This window comes from Manis pentadactyla, chromosome 1 (genome assembly GCF_030020395.1).
Source record: "Manis pentadactyla isolate mManPen7 chromosome 1, mManPen7.hap1, whole genome shotgun sequence".
NCBI lineage: Eukaryota > Metazoa > Chordata > Mammalia > Pholidota > Manidae > Manis > Manis pentadactyla.
Genome location: NC_080019.1, coordinates 234,512,036 through 234,529,617, shown reverse-complemented (window position 1 = coordinate 234,529,617; position 17,582 = coordinate 234,512,036). Strand labels below are relative to the sequence as shown.

At 50.6% G+C, this 17,582-nt stretch overlaps 1 protein-coding gene across 3 annotated transcripts in view; it reads right to left on the bottom strand.

Annotated features, from left to right (window-relative positions):
• Positions 1–400: 400 nt before the first annotated feature.
• The window catches only part of DCAF1 (DDB1 and CUL4 associated factor 1), a 56,736-nt gene continuing 39,554 nt past the window's right edge, over positions 401–17,582 (bottom strand). For 2 of the 3 annotated variants that reach the window (XM_057487046.1, XM_036878459.2), the window contains 6 exons: positions 17,195–17,288; positions 16,621–16,725; positions 16,332–16,405; positions 15,721–15,822; positions 2,564–2,816; positions 401–1,289 (listed from right to left, as the gene is read on the bottom strand). In XM_057487046.1, the coding sequence (XP_057343029.1) occupies positions 1,231–1,289; positions 2,564–2,816; positions 15,721–15,822; positions 16,332–16,405; positions 16,621–16,725; positions 17,195–17,288 (687 nt within the window). In that variant the 3' untranslated portion in view covers positions 401–1,230. Of the gene's footprint in view, positions 1,290–2,563; positions 2,817–15,720; positions 15,823–16,331; positions 16,406–16,620; positions 16,726–17,194; positions 17,289–17,582 lie in introns of those variants that run through there. The other variant, XR_008992147.1, reaches the window with a different exon arrangement.

The window sequence follows — 17,582 nt, the reverse complement described above, 5'->3', positions numbered from 1 at the left end:
GGGTGGCAGGGTGAGAGGGAGGGCGGGCGCCAGGGTGGGGTGCCCAGGCGTCAGCATGGCTGCTGACTGAGGAGCTGCCCGGGAGACAGTCACCCGGCCACAGGGACAGCCAGGGCCCTCGTGCCCCTTGGCTTTGCCAGCACGTTGCTCCGAAAGCTCCCAGGCCCTAACCAGTGGCTTCCTGGCTCCACCGAGCTGTGCGAGGGCGGGGAGGCCTCCGTCCAGAGCCCGGGAGAGGGGTGTCCGCACGGATGGGCCCCCTCTGCCACGTGGTCCCCCAGGGGACAGACACTAAGCGCCTCTGCCCCCCGGCTGCGTTGGAGGCGCCTCCCGGGGCCTGGCCAGGGCTGAGGGGAGGGGCGGAGCTGCTGGGGTACAAGAACAGGGAAAGGCTATAAACAAAGACAGACAGACTTGTAGTTTATTTTGTATTTTTTTTTAAATAAATACACTTTACATTAAAGAAAAAGGCCTTTGATTTGTAATTTCCACATTGGGGAGAAAAACAAAAAAAGATTGCTGGAAAACTGAATCACAAAGGAAAACAGAGGGAGTGAATTTACACCCTAAGCTCCCTCGGCCCCACAGACCCACTAGCCACGGCCGCCCGGCACCCGGCGCCGCACCCCCACCTCTGGCCTGGAGGGGAACATGAACCTGACCGCACGTGAGGCAACAAAACCGGGTAAAAATCATATATTATATTTATAATAAAATATTCTTAATCCTTATCAATTTAAGAAACCATGATTTTCCTTTCATTTAAATATGTATGTAAAAATGCCTCTTGTTCTTCAGACATGATTTTCTTCCACAGAAAATGAAGTGCAGGGACAAGAGACCTGGTGGATATAAGTTCATGCCCTCGGTTATAAATGCGTTTTTTTTTTTCTTTTTACATTTCATAAAAAACTATTTCTTGTTCTTTAAGTAAAGAACATTATACAAAGAAAATATATCGTGAAATAACCCGAGAGACGTGTCTTTTTTAATTTCCCCCCTTGAGGAAGACGCCCACCCCAGGAGAAGGGGGAGCGGCGCCCGGGCCCGTGGCCGGCTGCGCGTGTCGCTGTCTTTCAGAAGGACCCCCGGCTCCAGCGGGACTTCCTGCGCCAGGACCCTCTGCGCGCAGCAGGGCCCGCGGTTCCTTAAAAGGCAAGGGGCGGTGTTCCCGACTCGTGACCGCTTTGTCGCCTGCCAGGAACCCTCTTCCCGCGCGGCGACGGCCCCTCACTCATTCAGGGACAAGATGATGTCATCTTCCAGGTCCGAGTTGTCCGAGCTGTCGGCTGAAAGGTAGGAAGGAGCCCACGTTACCCTAGGCTCGCGGAGCTCTTGGGAAGGAAGCGCCTGCACTCAGACGCCCGAGCCAGGCAACTACCTGCTTCCAGAAAGAAGAAAACACCACTTAGCTCCTGGGAGGGGCTCAAGAGCGGACTTGTTGGCAACGGAGTCCCCTGGGGCCTCCTGCTCTTACCTGTTAAAGGGCTTTGACCTGGCGCCCCCTACGGGGCGCCGGGCCTGTGGGGCCACAGTGAGCAGCGCACACAGCCCCGGGCCTCTGAGGGCCGCAGGCACGGGCACAGGCTGCCCGGCCCTGGGGCAGCTACACGAAGGCTGAAGCCAAGCAACAGGGTGATTTCTGCTCAGAGGGCCTCAAAAAGGCAGCAGAGCCAACCCAGGATCCATTCCTCCTCACTTTCTGTGCAGCCTCTGCAGGGAGCAAATTCCTGACAAGGCCCAGGCGGGCACGGCAACGCCAGGGGAGCCAGGATGGTGGCGCTGCGTCTCGCACACGAGGAGCCCCTGCTTGGCCCTCTGCCTTCTCGGGCACCTTTGCAACAATCAGGAAAGGGGCAAAATGAGGTGGCAGCAAAAGGAACCTTCCAGACGAAGTGGCTAAACCATGTGTGGCCAAGCAAAATCAGGGAGAGGAGCCCGTCCAGAAGGAAAGGCCCTGCCACCATTGTGAGGCCGTGAAACCTGCCCACAGCTCCCGGGCCGTGCAGCCACAGCCTCTGGGACTCCCTCCTCACTGCACCTGAGAGTTGAAGAAACCGAGAGGATGAGGTGCGGCCCGGGATGGTGGGAAACCCGTGCTCCTGGGCCCACGAGGACAAGCAGGGCCCGACCACTGGGGAGGAGCGGGAGCCCGGGGGAGCCTCGGCCCGCGCCAGACCCCGCGGGCACCTGAGACCTGTGTGCCCTCGGCGTACGGCTGCCAGGAGCCGGAGGTCCTAACCGCTCTGCACGCCATCAGGGTCGGCGCACGGCCCCTCTGCCACGGCCTGGGCGCTGGAGACAGAGCTCTGAGCCTGCTCCGCACCCTCCCTGGGCTTGGGCCACCTCAGGCTCATCGCCAGTGTCAGGGCCTCTGTTGAGCCCATGCAGCCCGGAAGGCATGGCAGCTGTGCGTCCCACATACCGCCCAGGGCTGGGGGGCAAACGGGGTGGGCAGTGCCAACAGCAGCGAGGGAAGGACGGAGGGACGCGCCGCCCCCGGGCAGTACCGCCTCCCTCCCGCGCGCAGGGCTGGGCCGACGGGCAGCACCGCCACACTCACTGTCTCCCAGGATGAGCTCCACCTCCTCGTCCGCCTCCGAGTCCTCGTCCTCCCCTTCCTCCCCCTCCTCCAGCAGGTTGGCCAGCTCCTCGTCAGAGGGAGAGAAGTCGTTGTCCCCGTCCTCCCCGGCGTTCCCGTTGTTCTCATCCTCCTCCAGCTCCGCCTCCAGCAGCTGGTCGGTGTCCAGCTCGTCCAGGTCGTCGGTGTCGTCGTCGTCTTCGTCGTCATCCTCCTCCTCCTGCTCCTCCTCCTCCTGCAGGAGCGCGAGGCCCGTGAGCACGGGCGCGGGGGCCTCCCCATCCTGAGCACGGCGGCGACCTGCCGTGGCGCGGAGGTGGGGGGGCGGCTCGGGCCAGTGAGGCGGAGACGGGCGCACAGCACTCAACAAAGCCCTCTGACCCCGCTGGGGGCTCCCGGCCCTTGTCCACGGAGACGGACACCCGGCCTCGTGGGGGCCGCTGCCCTCAGGGCCTAGGGTCCCCAGCACGTGACGCCAGGGGGCTGCTCTCTCCCCCGTCAGCCAAGCCCAGTGAAAGCAGCTGAGACACTGGAATAAAAAAGTTCCCACCCAAACTCTAAAAAGCAACCCTTCAACAGAGGAGAATGCCGCTGCCGGATCGCCAGCCTGAGCCCCGCAAGGTCCCGCCCCGATCACGAGCGAGGCCGCGGGCAGACGCTCACGGCGCGTCACAGGCTCCTGCCGCCCGACTGTCCCACAGCGAGCCTGGGACCGACAGCGCTGACGGCCACATCCGTTACAAGCCACGCGCACCCAAAGCCCATCCTCCTCTAGATAGAGACCTTCCCAAAGGAGGAGAACTACCAGCAAAACCAAGCCGTTCCTGGCTCCAGGTACCCCAGGCTCTGGAAACGACACATTCTGGAAGCTGCCAGATTGCAGCTTTGCCCGAGTCCCACAACGTTTCCTCTCAAGCAGGAATGGAGGGCACAAGACGCCTCTTGGCTTTGAGAAGGATGACAGGTGTTCCCAACATGACCAAATGCAGTCATTTGTCCTGCTCGATCACCTGTCAGCCTTGCCAGCAGCAAAAGGGTTTTAATTCCTGCAGAAATGAAATACAGAATCCACTTCATGCATCTGCTTCGTGTAAGCCCAGCACAAACAGAAAAACACTTTTTTACACATTTGTTTAAAGCGCTGCCACCAGTCCTGGAAGCCGGACACTTGGTGCCAACCCAGCCCAGGGCGCATCTGCCAGCAGGTCTGCAGAGTGGCTCTGCTCCGGGAGCTCTGGACAGTCCAGAGACTTACGGACAAAATGATGTCACAGACTTGTTGAGATGCTACTTGGCCCAGTGATTCACGTTTCAATAATTTCTGGCAGCCACAATGACCCCTTTAGGGACCCAGGACCCCCAGTGCCTGGGTGAGAGCACCACATGCCACCTCTGTATGGACAGCTGCCAGGCATCAGTCACCACCCGAAAGGGCTGAAGTGGGAAACTGATGCACAGGCAAGCTCCTGGCCCCAACCAGAGCGCATCAGATCATACAAGTAATTGGGGAAGGGGAAATAATCCAAAATGCTCACCAGATGACAATGTTTGCCTCTTTTTTCCAGGCTTATTTTCATGGCCTTGACCAAAATCAGTTCTAATTCATTAATAAAGCACCACAGTTAAAAACAAGAGCATTAAGGAAGGGCCTATCCAGAGCCCTGTGTTTCTTAAACCTCTTTGGAACAACATAATCGTATTTAAAATTTAAGACAGCATGATTTTTTCAACTCTGGAATCAATTCAGTGCATAATTACTGATGCACACACTTTTGACTGTTTGCAGGAGAAAACGATGCCCAAACTTCAGGATGAAACAAGCCTGGGTGGCAACCTGGCTCTGCCAATCACACGCTCTGTGAACGTGGGCGACCTCCATACATCCTAATGTGTCAGGACAGAGTGACTTCTACATGCCCACATGGGGTGGGTATGCAAAAGGTTACACTGTTCAGATAGGCATCTGTTACCCAGGAAATTTAGGAAGACTGTTCTCTTTCATTTCTAAAAACATCAAAGCTTAACTGATCTAGGAGAACTGAGCAAAAGCTCCCAAATCAAGAGCAATCCTAGCAAACAGGTCAACCAGGGTCTACACTTTGCTACAGATCCCATTCCAGATTCTTCCAGGAGCCTACAAACCCAGCCTTTATTAATCTTGTGACAGAAGAAATGGTTAATATTTATTCCTCCCAGAAGGCCATGAGGACACGTGTGACTGTGACAGGTCAAGGGAAGTGAGTGAGGCGGGAGATCTACCTGAATTCCAAGTAGAACACATCACTTGTTCACTTACGCTCCATATTTAATGGCCAATGCTGGCTTTAACACACATTTTCTTGCACATGGATATGGCCTTAAACTTACTTTCTAAATTTCAAATGTGAAACCTGGATCGTGAAACAGGCTCACAAGATCTGTCCAAAATGCTGTGATAGGATCTAATTCTGTGACTGAATTCAAAGTCTACAGAGCAGTTTTAGGAGCTTCTCTGCTGGTTTCAGTACCTGGCTGGTAACAGAGCCCTTCTCCTTTGTAACTAAATAATAAAAACACTTCCATGAACGAGTGGCCGGCCAAAAAAAACCCTAAAAACTTTTACTTAATGAAAAACACAAATCTTGCTGGAACACTGACTCAACTCTAGCAACGCTCAGATAAGGTTCTGTATCTAGGAATTCTGGGGTTTTTAATTCTCTCAGACATCTCTTTCAGGGATTGGGAACAGAATCAGAAGAATTCAGGGCCAGCGGCTCTGCAACACTAATGAATATTCCTACAGAAAGAGTCCCAGAGCTCTGCTCTTCTCGCGTCCACCTTCAGTCAGCTTCACAGTTGCCACAAGCCCCACAGCCCCGCCGTGCACACAGCAGGGTCAACTGGCACGAGCCCTCTCAGCTGCCCTCTGGCCCCCTCTCCACATCTGCACCTGGCCTCCCACTCCACCCTGGGCCTCGGGGCGCCCAGCTCCCCTGCACACGGCCACCCTCACTCCCCTCCCCAGGCTTCTCACCCGCTTTCCCACCCCACTCATTACACAGCTCTGCCCTGCCGTACCACCAACACAGAAGTCTCCTGATTCTAGCACTGAACTCAAAGTGCCCCTAACCCTGCACCCTTCCACACTGCCTCCAGTTACCACGGGGACCCTCAAGCACCCTTCAGCCTCTCCCACTTGCCCAGCTTCACACCAGTTTCCTGTTTCCCACCCCCCACTCCTCCCAGATCAAACCCCCAGGAAATTCAAAGGCTGCCCACCCCATGAAATCACAACAAAACTGACTATTCACTGAGCATCTGTCTGATGCCCACCTCTCTGAATCTCAAATTCTTGCTAAATAAGGTGATTACACCAGTGGCTCCTACTCAGGTGTGATCAGCAGAAATACCTGGGAAAACATTTTCCAAAATACACAGGCCTAGCCCCCACCCAGGGCTGATGGAACTAGTCTCTACCAATGAAGCGCACACACTGGGTTTCGGAAGGGTCCCCAGGAACGGACACACAGCCCTAGTGCAGGGCAGCCGCACCGAGGGCCACGGGGAGCCCTCGGGTGGTGCCGTTCTGCCGCTCCTAATAATGCAGCTGTCCCCAGACTCCCAAAAAGCCAGTCTCAGTGTTGCGGCCACTGATCTCTGCTACCTCAAACTGTCTTGTTCTCTAGGACTTAAATTTTTTTATTTTTTTTAATTAATGCAGCATTTGTTTCTAGACCATTCAAAATTCTTCTGAATACATGTCTATTTTTCAAGAGAAATAGCTTTTAGACTATTACTACCTTAAGAAACATACTAAGCTTAGAAAACCAACTTCTTGCCATACTTGAAGAACAGTTCACCTAAAAACTAGGACAGTTTTTTATTGTAATTAAAACCTGAGCCTACTGACTGACATTTCAATGTGTCGTATTCTGCAAAACTCCTGCCTCTCCTTCTGACACTTGTTCCTGGTGTTGACTGTCCTACCATTTCAGGGTCACACAGACTTGTCCTCTCCTCACTGGCAGACTCTAACTCATAAACACTTTACATTTTTTTTAGGGGGAAGAAAAGGCCTTCCAAGAATCTGCCCAGGCTGACGGCAGGAGTATAACCAACAGACCTTCCCTGCCCGCTTCCAGGGGGCAGAGGCCACACAAAAGGCACAGCACATGGCGTCCCAGACCCACGGCGGATTGTAGAAGGGAGAGCAATTCCCTTGTTTTGTTTTTTATAAACTTAAGGTGAACTAAAGTTAGTTGAAATAGTAGTACTATCTTTTCAAAATCTAGGAACAATGATCAATTACTGACTTTTGGTTTATGCTTTTCTAAAAGCCAACTTCAAAACTCACTTCATTTTTTAAAAAACCACACAAATATCAAAATTCTAACTCATACATGAGACTTGATAACTGACTGGCTTATTTCTGTTTTCACCAAGTGCCCGAAGGCTGCCAGACACAGCGTCTGTGTTTTCATTCAATATGCTACACGGTTCATCCCTTCTTATTAATCTCCAAACTTAAACAGAAGGGCAAAAGACAACCATTTCTACGGAATGTAAATTACATCTCAGTGAAGCTTTTCAAATAAGTAAATGACAACCACGTATCCAGGCACTTTGAAGTGGACCATTTTATCAGAGAGCAGCTGACCATTCGGGCCTCAATTCTTTTTTGCAAGGTGAAAAGGCAAATTATAAGGTGTTGGTCTCAGCTCACTGCACCCCCAGGCCATGTGAGTCACACCTGAACACCTGAGACCTCAACAAAACTTTGTCCTCAACGAGAACAAAATTTTGAATAGCAAATAACTCATGTAAATGAAGTCTCTACCCTTCAATCAGGTGACACAAAGGCAAGTGAATCTTAAAAATATGCTGGCGCAGGGAAGAGTGGGTAAGGTGAGGTAAATACAGCCAAAAACTGTTGCAACATTCGAGGGGGGGCACGGAGAACAACGCACTTAAGGTTACAAAGGACACTTGCTTATTAACCTGATCCATTAATATACCACTGAACATGCAGATGCCAACAGCTTAGGGGTGAGAACAGGTCTCCAGTGGAGAACTCACACCAAATGCACCAGGTGGTCCACAAGCACCAGGACACCGGGAGCCGGGCCTCGACCCTAAGAAACAAGAAACCGAGGAGCAGCACAAACCCGCCCCCGCGCACACGGCGTCTTCCCCAGCGAGGAGGCGTTTGGCTCCTCCGTAGACGGGGCCTCAGGGCTACTCGCTGGAGCCCACCTGAGCCTGCCCTCCGCCACCTCGGCTGTCCTCGACAGGAAAACTCTACTTTCCCTTCCTGCACCAGAGTCCAGAGTTCTACCAACTGCCCAAGTCCCTTTTCTAATGTCTTTCTCCCTCAATCCCTCAAAAGGAATATTAAACAGAACCACAGGGGCGAAACCATCAGTGTCTTCTCTGACCTAAGGTGTCTCTGGAGAGGCTGGGATGAGAGGAGAGGCCCGGAGGCTGCTCCTCCACGGCGTCTCCTGCTTCGCTCCATCCACGGGAAGGACGAGGCCAGCCTCAGACTGGCCTCCAACTCCCAGAGTGTCTCAGGCTGTCCAGCTTCTCTTCCTGCTCTCCTCCTCAGGGACAGACATCTGGCAGTGCACAGACCAGGCGACAGTCCCTGGGCACTGGGCAAGGGAGGGTCATGGTGTCGATAAATAAAAGAAAGCCAGTTTTTGCTTCAGATTTACAGAACACAGTGCAATACCCACGAAGCTTGAGGCAGAACCACTACACGGCCGCGATCTGTGGGACGGCGGTGTTGCCGAAGAGCCCGCTCGGGGAGACGACCTACCCGCACCTGTGCCGTGCTGCCAGAGCCGACCACGCCTTCTCCACCTGCGCAAGGATAAACCGCACCTGGTTTCATGATACCCAAAGTGGAGAAGCTTAGGCACCAAGTGTGGGGGGTTGTCTAAGGTAGCAAGAGGCCCTGAGAATAAGAGAGCAGACGCTATTAAACTGACCCAAGGCAACGCACAACATCTGCAGCATCTCATCCAACCTGCGGCCCTGGTACCCAGAGGGACTAGCAGCGTGTACGAGCTGAAGAGCACTGCACTAGAGACGACATGAAGAGCCCTGTCACAACTAAGGCAAAGATCTCGAGAATCCGTCAGACACCCTCTGGCTTTTAGCCATGTCTCCTAACTCACATGGCTCCCAACACTGCCTGCCCTCTCCCAGGAAGCCGAGCGGACGAGAGGACCCTGGGCTGTGCAGAGGGGGGGCGGTCCAGGGGACCCCAGAGCGCGGCAGGGCTCCCTGGCAGCACGGTCAGAACTCTGGAGCCCAACTGTCCTCCTGAATAACCACAGTGTTTAAAACCAGGGCGCAGCTGCTGCCTTCCCGGCTGGCACGGAAGAAGCTAGAAGGCGCCACTGCACCCTAACGATAAGTAACAGGCTGAACAAACTGGAAAAAACAACTCTTTTTAGAGTCAGCAGAAAAGGTGGGGTCACAGGGCAAAATACAGCCCCCAGACTGGAGAGACCAGTGGGCCAATGCACAGCCTTATGACTTCCTGGAGCCTAAACCCAGGATCACAGGCCACAGGAGCCAGTCACCAAGACGGGGGCCCCAGGACTTCTACTGACAAACTGCTGGAGCTGATGCAGAGGCAAGCAGGAGGGAACCACCCTGGAGGGACCCACCAGGCCCCACACTGGCTGAGTTCTGCCCTCACCAGGAATAGTGGAGAAAAATCCCCTCATGCTTCTGGCAAAAGGAAAGGAAAGGGAAATGTTTTGAAATAGGCCAGAGTACTGTGCTTCCCTCCACAGCCTGCCCTCGGGGAGAAGAGTTAACCAGAGCAGGACGTGCTGGGCTTTTATCAGGGCCTGGCCGGCCAGGGGGTCGGACGCCCAGCCCCAGTGCCCTCTTGCCGCTCTGTCCCACTGCAAGGGGACGGACACTGAGGCATGTGTGGGGCCCACAGAACAGAGGTCCAGACTCGCCGAAAGACTGAGACCTACTGGAAGGACTGTAAAGGGCCTCCCCTTCCTCTACACCTCCCCACGTTACTGAAGGCTTCTGACTCAGCACATGATGCCCAGCTCTCAAGAAAAACTTACAAGACATATTAAAAGGGAAAGAAACATCAGAACCAGACTCAGATACGGCAGGATTTTCAGAGCAATTTAAAACCCCGCGATCAAGATGCTGAGGGCTCCCCGGCGGACCCCGTAGACAGCATGCGGGGACAGACGGGCAACGGGGGCAGAGGCGGGAATTCCGAGAGAACCACAGAGAAATGCCGGTGATCAAAAACACCGCGATAGAAATGAAGAAGCCTCTGCCGGGCTTACAGGAGACCGGACGCGGCTGCGAAGCAGTCTCTGAGCTCAAGGACCTCCAAACACTACCACAACTGAAATGCAAAGGGGAAAAAACTGGAGAACTATAGAGCAGAATATCCCAGAACTACACGGGGATGCCTACACAAGGCACACTGGGCACATGATAGAATTATGGAAGGAAGAGAAAAAGGAACAGAATACATATTTGAAACAACAGTGACTGAAGATTTTCCCCAAATTAATGTCAGACACAAAACCATAGACCCAGAAAAGTCTGAAGAACACTGAACAGGATAAATGCCCCCAAAACCCCCACTTAGGCTCATAATTTTCAAACTGCAGAAAATCAAGGAAAAAGCCCTGAAAGAAGCCAGAGGGCAAAACCTCACCTATAAGGATAGAGGCACAAATTATGTCAAGCAAGAGAGAGGGAGACTTAATATCTTAAATGTTGAGAGGCAAAAACCACCGACCCAGAATTTCATGCCCTGCAGAAGTACCCTTCCAAAGAGGAGACTTTGTCAGACAGACAAAAACTGAGAGACTGTTTGTTGCCAGGAGGCCTGTCTTGGAAAATGTAAAAAAGAAATTCTTCAGAGAGAAGGAACATGGTCAAGGGGAGGAACTCCCATTATATAAAGCACTAGAGGAGAGTAAGTGACTGCAGAATAAACATTTTCTTTTCCTTACTCTTAATCTATCTTTGCTCAAAATAGCTTGAATAAAATAGTATTACCAACAATGTATCCAACTACCTATGGCTGTGTGCACGCTTGTGTGCACCTGCCTAAGAGTAAAATGAGTGACAGCAGTGAAGTGAAGTAAGGGACAGGAGGGAGGAGCCGGACGGTTCTGTCAGCGTAAAGCGCCAGAATCCCCATGGGGGATGCAGTAGTATTTGAACGTGGGCTTGGATCACCTGTAAATGTACTCTGCAAACCTGGGGCAAGACAAAAACAATGCAAAAGGAAGTATGACTAATATGCCAATAAAAGAGAGAGTGGAGGTAGATGAATGGATAAAGAAGATGTGGTACATATACTCAATGGAATACTATTCAGCCATAAGAAGAAACAAATCCTACCATTTGCAACAACATGGATGGAGCTAGAGGGTATTATGCTCAGTGAAATAAGCCTGGCGGAGAAAGACAAGTACCAAATGATTTCACTCATCTGTGGAGTGTAAGAACAAAGCAAAAACTGAAGGAACAAAACAGCAGCAGACTCAGAGACTCCAAGGGACTAGTGGTTACCAGAGGGGAGGGCGGGTGGGGAGGGAGAGAGAAGGGAACTGAGGGGTATTATGTTTAGTACACAGGGTGTGAGGGGTCACGGGGAGAACAGTGCAGCACAGAGAAGGCACATAGTGCATCTGTGGCATCTTGCTGCACTGATGGACAGTGACTGCATTGGGGTATGGGGGGGGACTTGATAATATGGGTAAATGTAGTAACCACATTGTTTTTTCATGTGAAACCTTCATAAGAGTGTATATGAATCATACCTTAATAAAAAATAAATAAATAAATAAATAAATAAGAAAGACATGGAATCCTATAAAATGTTCAATTAAAATCGAAAACATAGAAAAACAGTGGAGGACAAAACAGGGACAAAGAACAAGGGCAGCAAGTAGAAAAGAGTAACAAACACAGTAGACTGAATGCAACTGCACCGGTCAGCTACTGTGAACGTCGATGCTCCACACGCCCCAAGCAGAGGACAGCCACTACAGAACAGATCGAGAAACAAGACCTGACTGCAAGTTGTCTATAAGAAATCCACTCTAAATATAAAGACACTTCCTGATTTTTAAAAAAAATGGATGGAGAAAGATACACCACGCTAACGTGAATGAAAAGGAAGCCAGGGTAGAGCTATTAACTTCAGACAAAGCAAACCCCAGATCAAGGAAAGCTTATCCCTGATAAGTTCTCCCAAAAAGACAGAATCCTTAACATGTACGTGGTCTAACGAGAGAACAACCATCAGAATCCGTGAGGAAGAACGTGACAGAACTGCAAGAAGAGACGGAATGGATGAGGCAGCTGCCCCAAGCGGGGACTTCGATACCCTCCCTCAGAAGTGGGCAGCCTGAGGGCAAGCGGGCTTCACCGGCACCCCCACCCACGTCACGGGCGTCTGGAGGATACTCGGCCCAACAGCCACTCAATACACACTCCTCTCAAGCTCACGTACAAGACGGACCACATTCTGGCCCATAAAACACACCATCACAAATTTAAAATAGAAACCATATAATGTCTGCTCTCATACCATAATGGAATTAAACTAGAAACCAGTGACAGAAAGACAGCTGGAAAATCCCAAAATACTTGGGAGATTCAACAGCACACTTCTACGTAACACATAGGTCAAGAAGAAATCTCAAATTAAAAAATACTTTGAACTAAATAAAAGTAAAAACAGCTTATAAAACTCTAAGATGCAATGAAAGCAGCACATAGAGGGAAACTCATAGCATTGAAACCATATATTAGAAAAGAAGAAAAATTTAAATAAATCACCTAAGCTTTCACTTTAGGTCTTTTCAACAAATAGTGTTTGAACAACTAGACACCTACATGTAGGAAAATAAATCTAGACACAGACCTTACACCCTTCATAAAATGAAAATGTAAAATGCAAAACTATAAAACTCCTAGAAGACAACATTTGGGTTTGGCAGTAACTTTTTAAATGTAGCTGCAAAGGCACTATCCATAAAATAAATAACTTATAAGCTGGGCTTTATCAAAACAGAACTTCTGCTCTGCAAAAGACACTATCAAAAGAATGAGAAGATAAGTCATAGACTAGGAGGAAATATCTGCAAATGATGTATCAGCTAAAGGACCGTCAGCCAAAATATTCAAAGAACTCTTAAAATTCAATAAAAACACTAGCAACCCAATTTAAAAATGGGCCAAAGACTTTTAACACACACCTTACCAAAGAAGATACAGATGTGGCACATGAGCAAACCTAGGGAAGAAGGCCCCACTACATAGCACCAGGGAAACGCACATCAAAACAACAGTGGAATCCCTCCCACTGGGCAGAAGCCCCCTGCAGCGGGCAGGAGTCCGAGAGGAACTGAGAGAAAAAGGCTCCTTCCTTTCAGTCCGGCAGCAGCCATCAGGAGAGGTCCCAAAAAGGCTCAGTTAAATGATCTTCAGAAAACATCTGTAGCAGGCTCATAAAACTTCAACACCTTAATTCCTTACTACTCAGAAAAATCTTAAATCGTACCCTCTGATTGCCTGTAGAGGTTCAACTAAAGGAATGTCTATTAATTTTTAAATTAGATAAACTGTGAGATACCATTTACACACCTATTAGAATGGCCAAAATCCAAAACACTGACATCTCCAAATGCTGGTGAGGATGTGGAGCAGCAGGAACACTCACTCCCTGCTGGTGGGGACGCACAGTGGTGCAGCTGCTTTGGAAGACACTGTGTCGGTTTCTTACAAAACTCAACCTGCTCCTGCCATACAAGCCAGCAATAGCCTTCCTTGGTATCTGCCCCAAAGAGCTGAAAACTTATGTCCGCACAAATCCCTGCACACTGATGTTTACAGTAACTTTATTCATAACTGCCAAGACCGTATTCAAAATTATGCCAAAACGATTGTCAGAACTATTCAAAATTGCAAACAAGATGTCCTTCAATAGGTGAATGGATAAAGCAAGCATTAGAATGAAATGAGCCATCATGTCATGAAAAGACATGGAACAAACTTAAATGCACAGCGTCACTAAATAAAAGCAGCCAATCTGAAAGGTTACATCCTGTATGGTTCCAGCGAAAGACACTCTTGAAAAACAAAACTGTGGGAACAGTAAAAAGATCAGTGGTTGTCAGGCACTAGGGCAAGGGATGACTCAGAGGAGCACAGAGATGTCCAGGGCAGTGGGATTACTCTGTAAGGTACTACAATGGGGGGTACAGGTCATTCTACATTTGTCCAAACCCAGAGAATATTCACACCAAGAGTGAACCCTGATGTTACCTGTGCAGTCTGGGTGATGGTGATCTATCAGTGTAGGTTCATCAATTATAACAAATGTGTGCCACCAGGTGTTGACAGCAGGGGAGGCTATGCATGCGGGGAAAGGGCACACATGGGAAACCTCTGTACATTCTGCTCGGTTGCTGTGCACCTAAAACTTAAAAAATAAAGTCTATCCAAGAAAGAATAAAAACGATTGTACTAAAGATGTCATTCTCAGTGAAGTGCTTTATAAAATATTCCTGTCTATGACATCCAACAAGCATCACAACTACCTTCACGTGCGTGCGAGCTGGGGCACTGCCCCCTCCCTCAGAGGACATCCCGCAGAGGCAGAGCCAAGGGTCGGGACAGGCTCTGCTGAGCCCGCGGTGACGGCTGACCCCGAACATGAAAGTCTCCTTTCCTCACTCTGCTCAGAAACCCATTTCTGGGGATTGTGAATCATCCCTGAGCCCCAGTGAAATGCATCCAGTCAGAATAGTCTCCCAGAGAGGGGGGAGGTGCAGAGAGCGCATGGGGGGATTGTTAAGTGAGTCTGTTGTCACTTGCTGATCGCAGGTGAGCGTTCAGACTCCATTTAGAAGCCAAACTACAGGTCCATAATCTGCAAAGGCTCATCAGTGGAACACACACCTAAATCTCAAACTGGTGCAACAGAACCCCCTTGCTTGGCACAAGTCCCCCAGAGAAAACCACGAGCCACTGGCCCATGGTATTAGACTTGCATACAAAAAATACTTTTAAAATTACCATTGTCAAAAACGATCGTTTTTAAAAACTCTTTCAAATCTTACGTACAAGCCGTTTAGGAGGATGCTAACAGTAAGCTCTTCCCTTAGCCCTGACCTCAGAGCATGGTTTGCCCTGAGCAGGGAGGCCGAGGCCAGCGAGCGCCTCTGCCCCTGCAGGGCCCCCGGAGTGCTGGTGCCCATGGGGAGGGGCCCAAGGGCCAAAACAAAGCACACACCGTGGTGGAAGAAAAACCAGAGCAGAACCAAAATCAGAAAAAAGGGTATTCTATCTGCTTTCCTATCTGCCACAGTAAAGTAAAATCCTAGTCACCCCTCTTCAACTTGGTACGACTCAGCAAACTACTCAGATCAGACAGAACAGCCTGCCCAGGACAGTGTGTGCTCGGCAGGAGCAGAGTGTGAGCCCTGCAGACAGGGAAAGGGGCTGGAGCTCAGGAGTCGGAAAGACCCGTCAGGCCCGATGCTGACGCACCACACAGGCCAGCACCCACAGCGACGTGACCACGCATCAGGGTCCCCGGTGAGAAAGGGAAGGCTCCGAGTCTGTGAAACACGGTACTACCTACCCACATTTTATAAATGTTTAATTTCTCAAAAGCATCAAAATCTCCTCTTTTATAAGCTCTATTCTATTACTCTGAAAACAGACTATTCCATAAAGCTGAGAATACGTGAGCCGTTTTCATGACCCACGTCAGCAGAGTGGCTTATGTGTTTCCTGATGACACTGGGGAGATGGGGGCTGCTTATCCAGAGCCAGACGTGGCACTGGTCGGGAGGGTCGCTCACAGAAACCTCTGAAGAGGCACCTGAGACGGCTGACCAGCACACCTATCGGTGGGACCCACAGGACCATCAGGGAGTGGTCCCAGCTTTGTAATAACAAACATCTCCTTTCTCCCTGTGGTTGGATACTGAAGTTTTAGTGATCAAGGGCACGTGACAAGCCTTCAGAATATGCCACCAGGCAGCAAAGGCTGATCTTAAACACCCCTAGGGTAAAGAGCAGAAAAGCAGAACTCACATGAAGCTGCTCAGCAGAGAGAAACCCCCAAGGGCACTGACCTGGTCCTCCTCTTCATCCTCATCTTCCGCCAGACGCTGCCTGCCCACCTCGTACAGCCTGCACACCGTGTCCATGTTCAGAGCATCCATACTGCCTTGGTTCTGAAACAGAGCGCCCGGCCAGGAGGAGTGAGTTCCCAGAAGGGCCGCACCCACACCTCAGCTCGAAGTGCCTCCTGAGCACCTTGACCCTGTAAGCACACAGCTCCCAGTACCCAGGTTCTGAACTGACTCTCGGGACGGCATACCCAGCACGCTACCAGGGCAAGGAAACCAGGAGGGGAAGGCCTGGGCAGCAAGCACACTGGCCAAAGGGAGGCTGCCCTCCCTGGAACAGGCCTGTCCTGCTCTGGTGAGAGGCCCAGGCTCCTGTGAGAGAGGGATGCAGTGAGTCCCAGACAACAGGAGATGGCGCTCTCCACAAGGTTTTATATTGGGGTTCCTATTTCTCTTACTGTATCTCCACATCAAATGAGTAGGTTATTAATAATCTATCATCAGGAATACACTAACTTTAGGACACATTTCTATCAGACAAAATGCCTGTAATATAACTCGAAAATGACCCTAAACTTCAGAACAAAACAGCAGGATTCCTGCTGGCCCTTTACCTCGATGACAGCAAGGTAGCAGTCTTTGGTGTCTGTGCACAGGTCAAAGATGTTCCGTTTCACATCAATGGTTGCTGGAAAACAGGACGTGGTAAGACTTAGGACTGGACCACTCCTACGCCCTTAAAACCAGCTCTTCCTCTAAAGGAATTCAAGATGAGTTCATACGTATTTCTCTTACTCTTCTGTTCTTCAGTGAAAAATTACAGTCCTCCCAGAAAACAGAGGATCTAAAATACAGAACACCGAAATCTGACAAAATGATCAACGCCCACCCCTTCGTGCTCACCTATAGGTTTGTAATCGGTCGCATTAAATGTCCGGAAGGATGATCCAAAAGGGCTTTTCATCCTCTCCTCCATCAGGTCATCCTCGTCATCCGCTTGCAGCATAGCTAGTTGGGGGCAGGGGAGAGAAACACTGTTAGGGTCAGAGACGGGCCCTAGGCTCAGAGACAGAAAACACGAGTGGGCAATCAAGCGAGCTTCCCTGCGGCGGATCCACTCCGCCTAGTTAGTTCCTCTCTGCGTGTCCACAGCTGCAACCCCCCACCTCTCCTCTGGCTCCCAACAAGCGCTATAGCTGAAGGCTGGCGTCACAGGACGACCAATGCAGAGCATCTGCTCTAAGTTCACAGTGATGCAAGATTTAGTTGTTATCTTCAAACGAGTAGCCTTTCACCCTAAATCAACGTTTTTTTCATCACAAAACTTGTCCCCAATAGTACTAGCATTTTATCTTTAATGTTACAACTTTCAAATGCTTTCTGATTCACATTTGAGAGATATTTACAAACAGGCAGTGTCAAATTGACTACAGAGAGAAAAGGAGGAGAAACATGAAAAAAGTTACAGGCGTGTCACCTCCATACATCACGGTCCCGGTGTGGTTGAACACCACACGACACTGATCCAGAGCAGGAACTGTGTGCAAGAGGTGGAAGGTGCGCAGGTCCCACTAGGAGGGGCATGATCAAGGAAAACCGCTCCATACAAAACTCCGTATCGAGCCTCGTGGGGAAGTCCTCCAGGACCACATTCCCCCCTCTGCCCGGTATCAGTGCTTTAAAGTCAGTGAGATCAAGGTGGAGCGGCATGTTACTAAGTCCCTGCAAAGCTCCCGGTGTCCTCCTATCCCCGAGGTGACAGGAGCTCCCTCCACTCAACAGGACTCATTTTACTCCTGCAACCAGCAGGTGGTCTCTAGTGAAACCCTTCTGCGTATACACAGACGTCAATTCAATACTTGGGG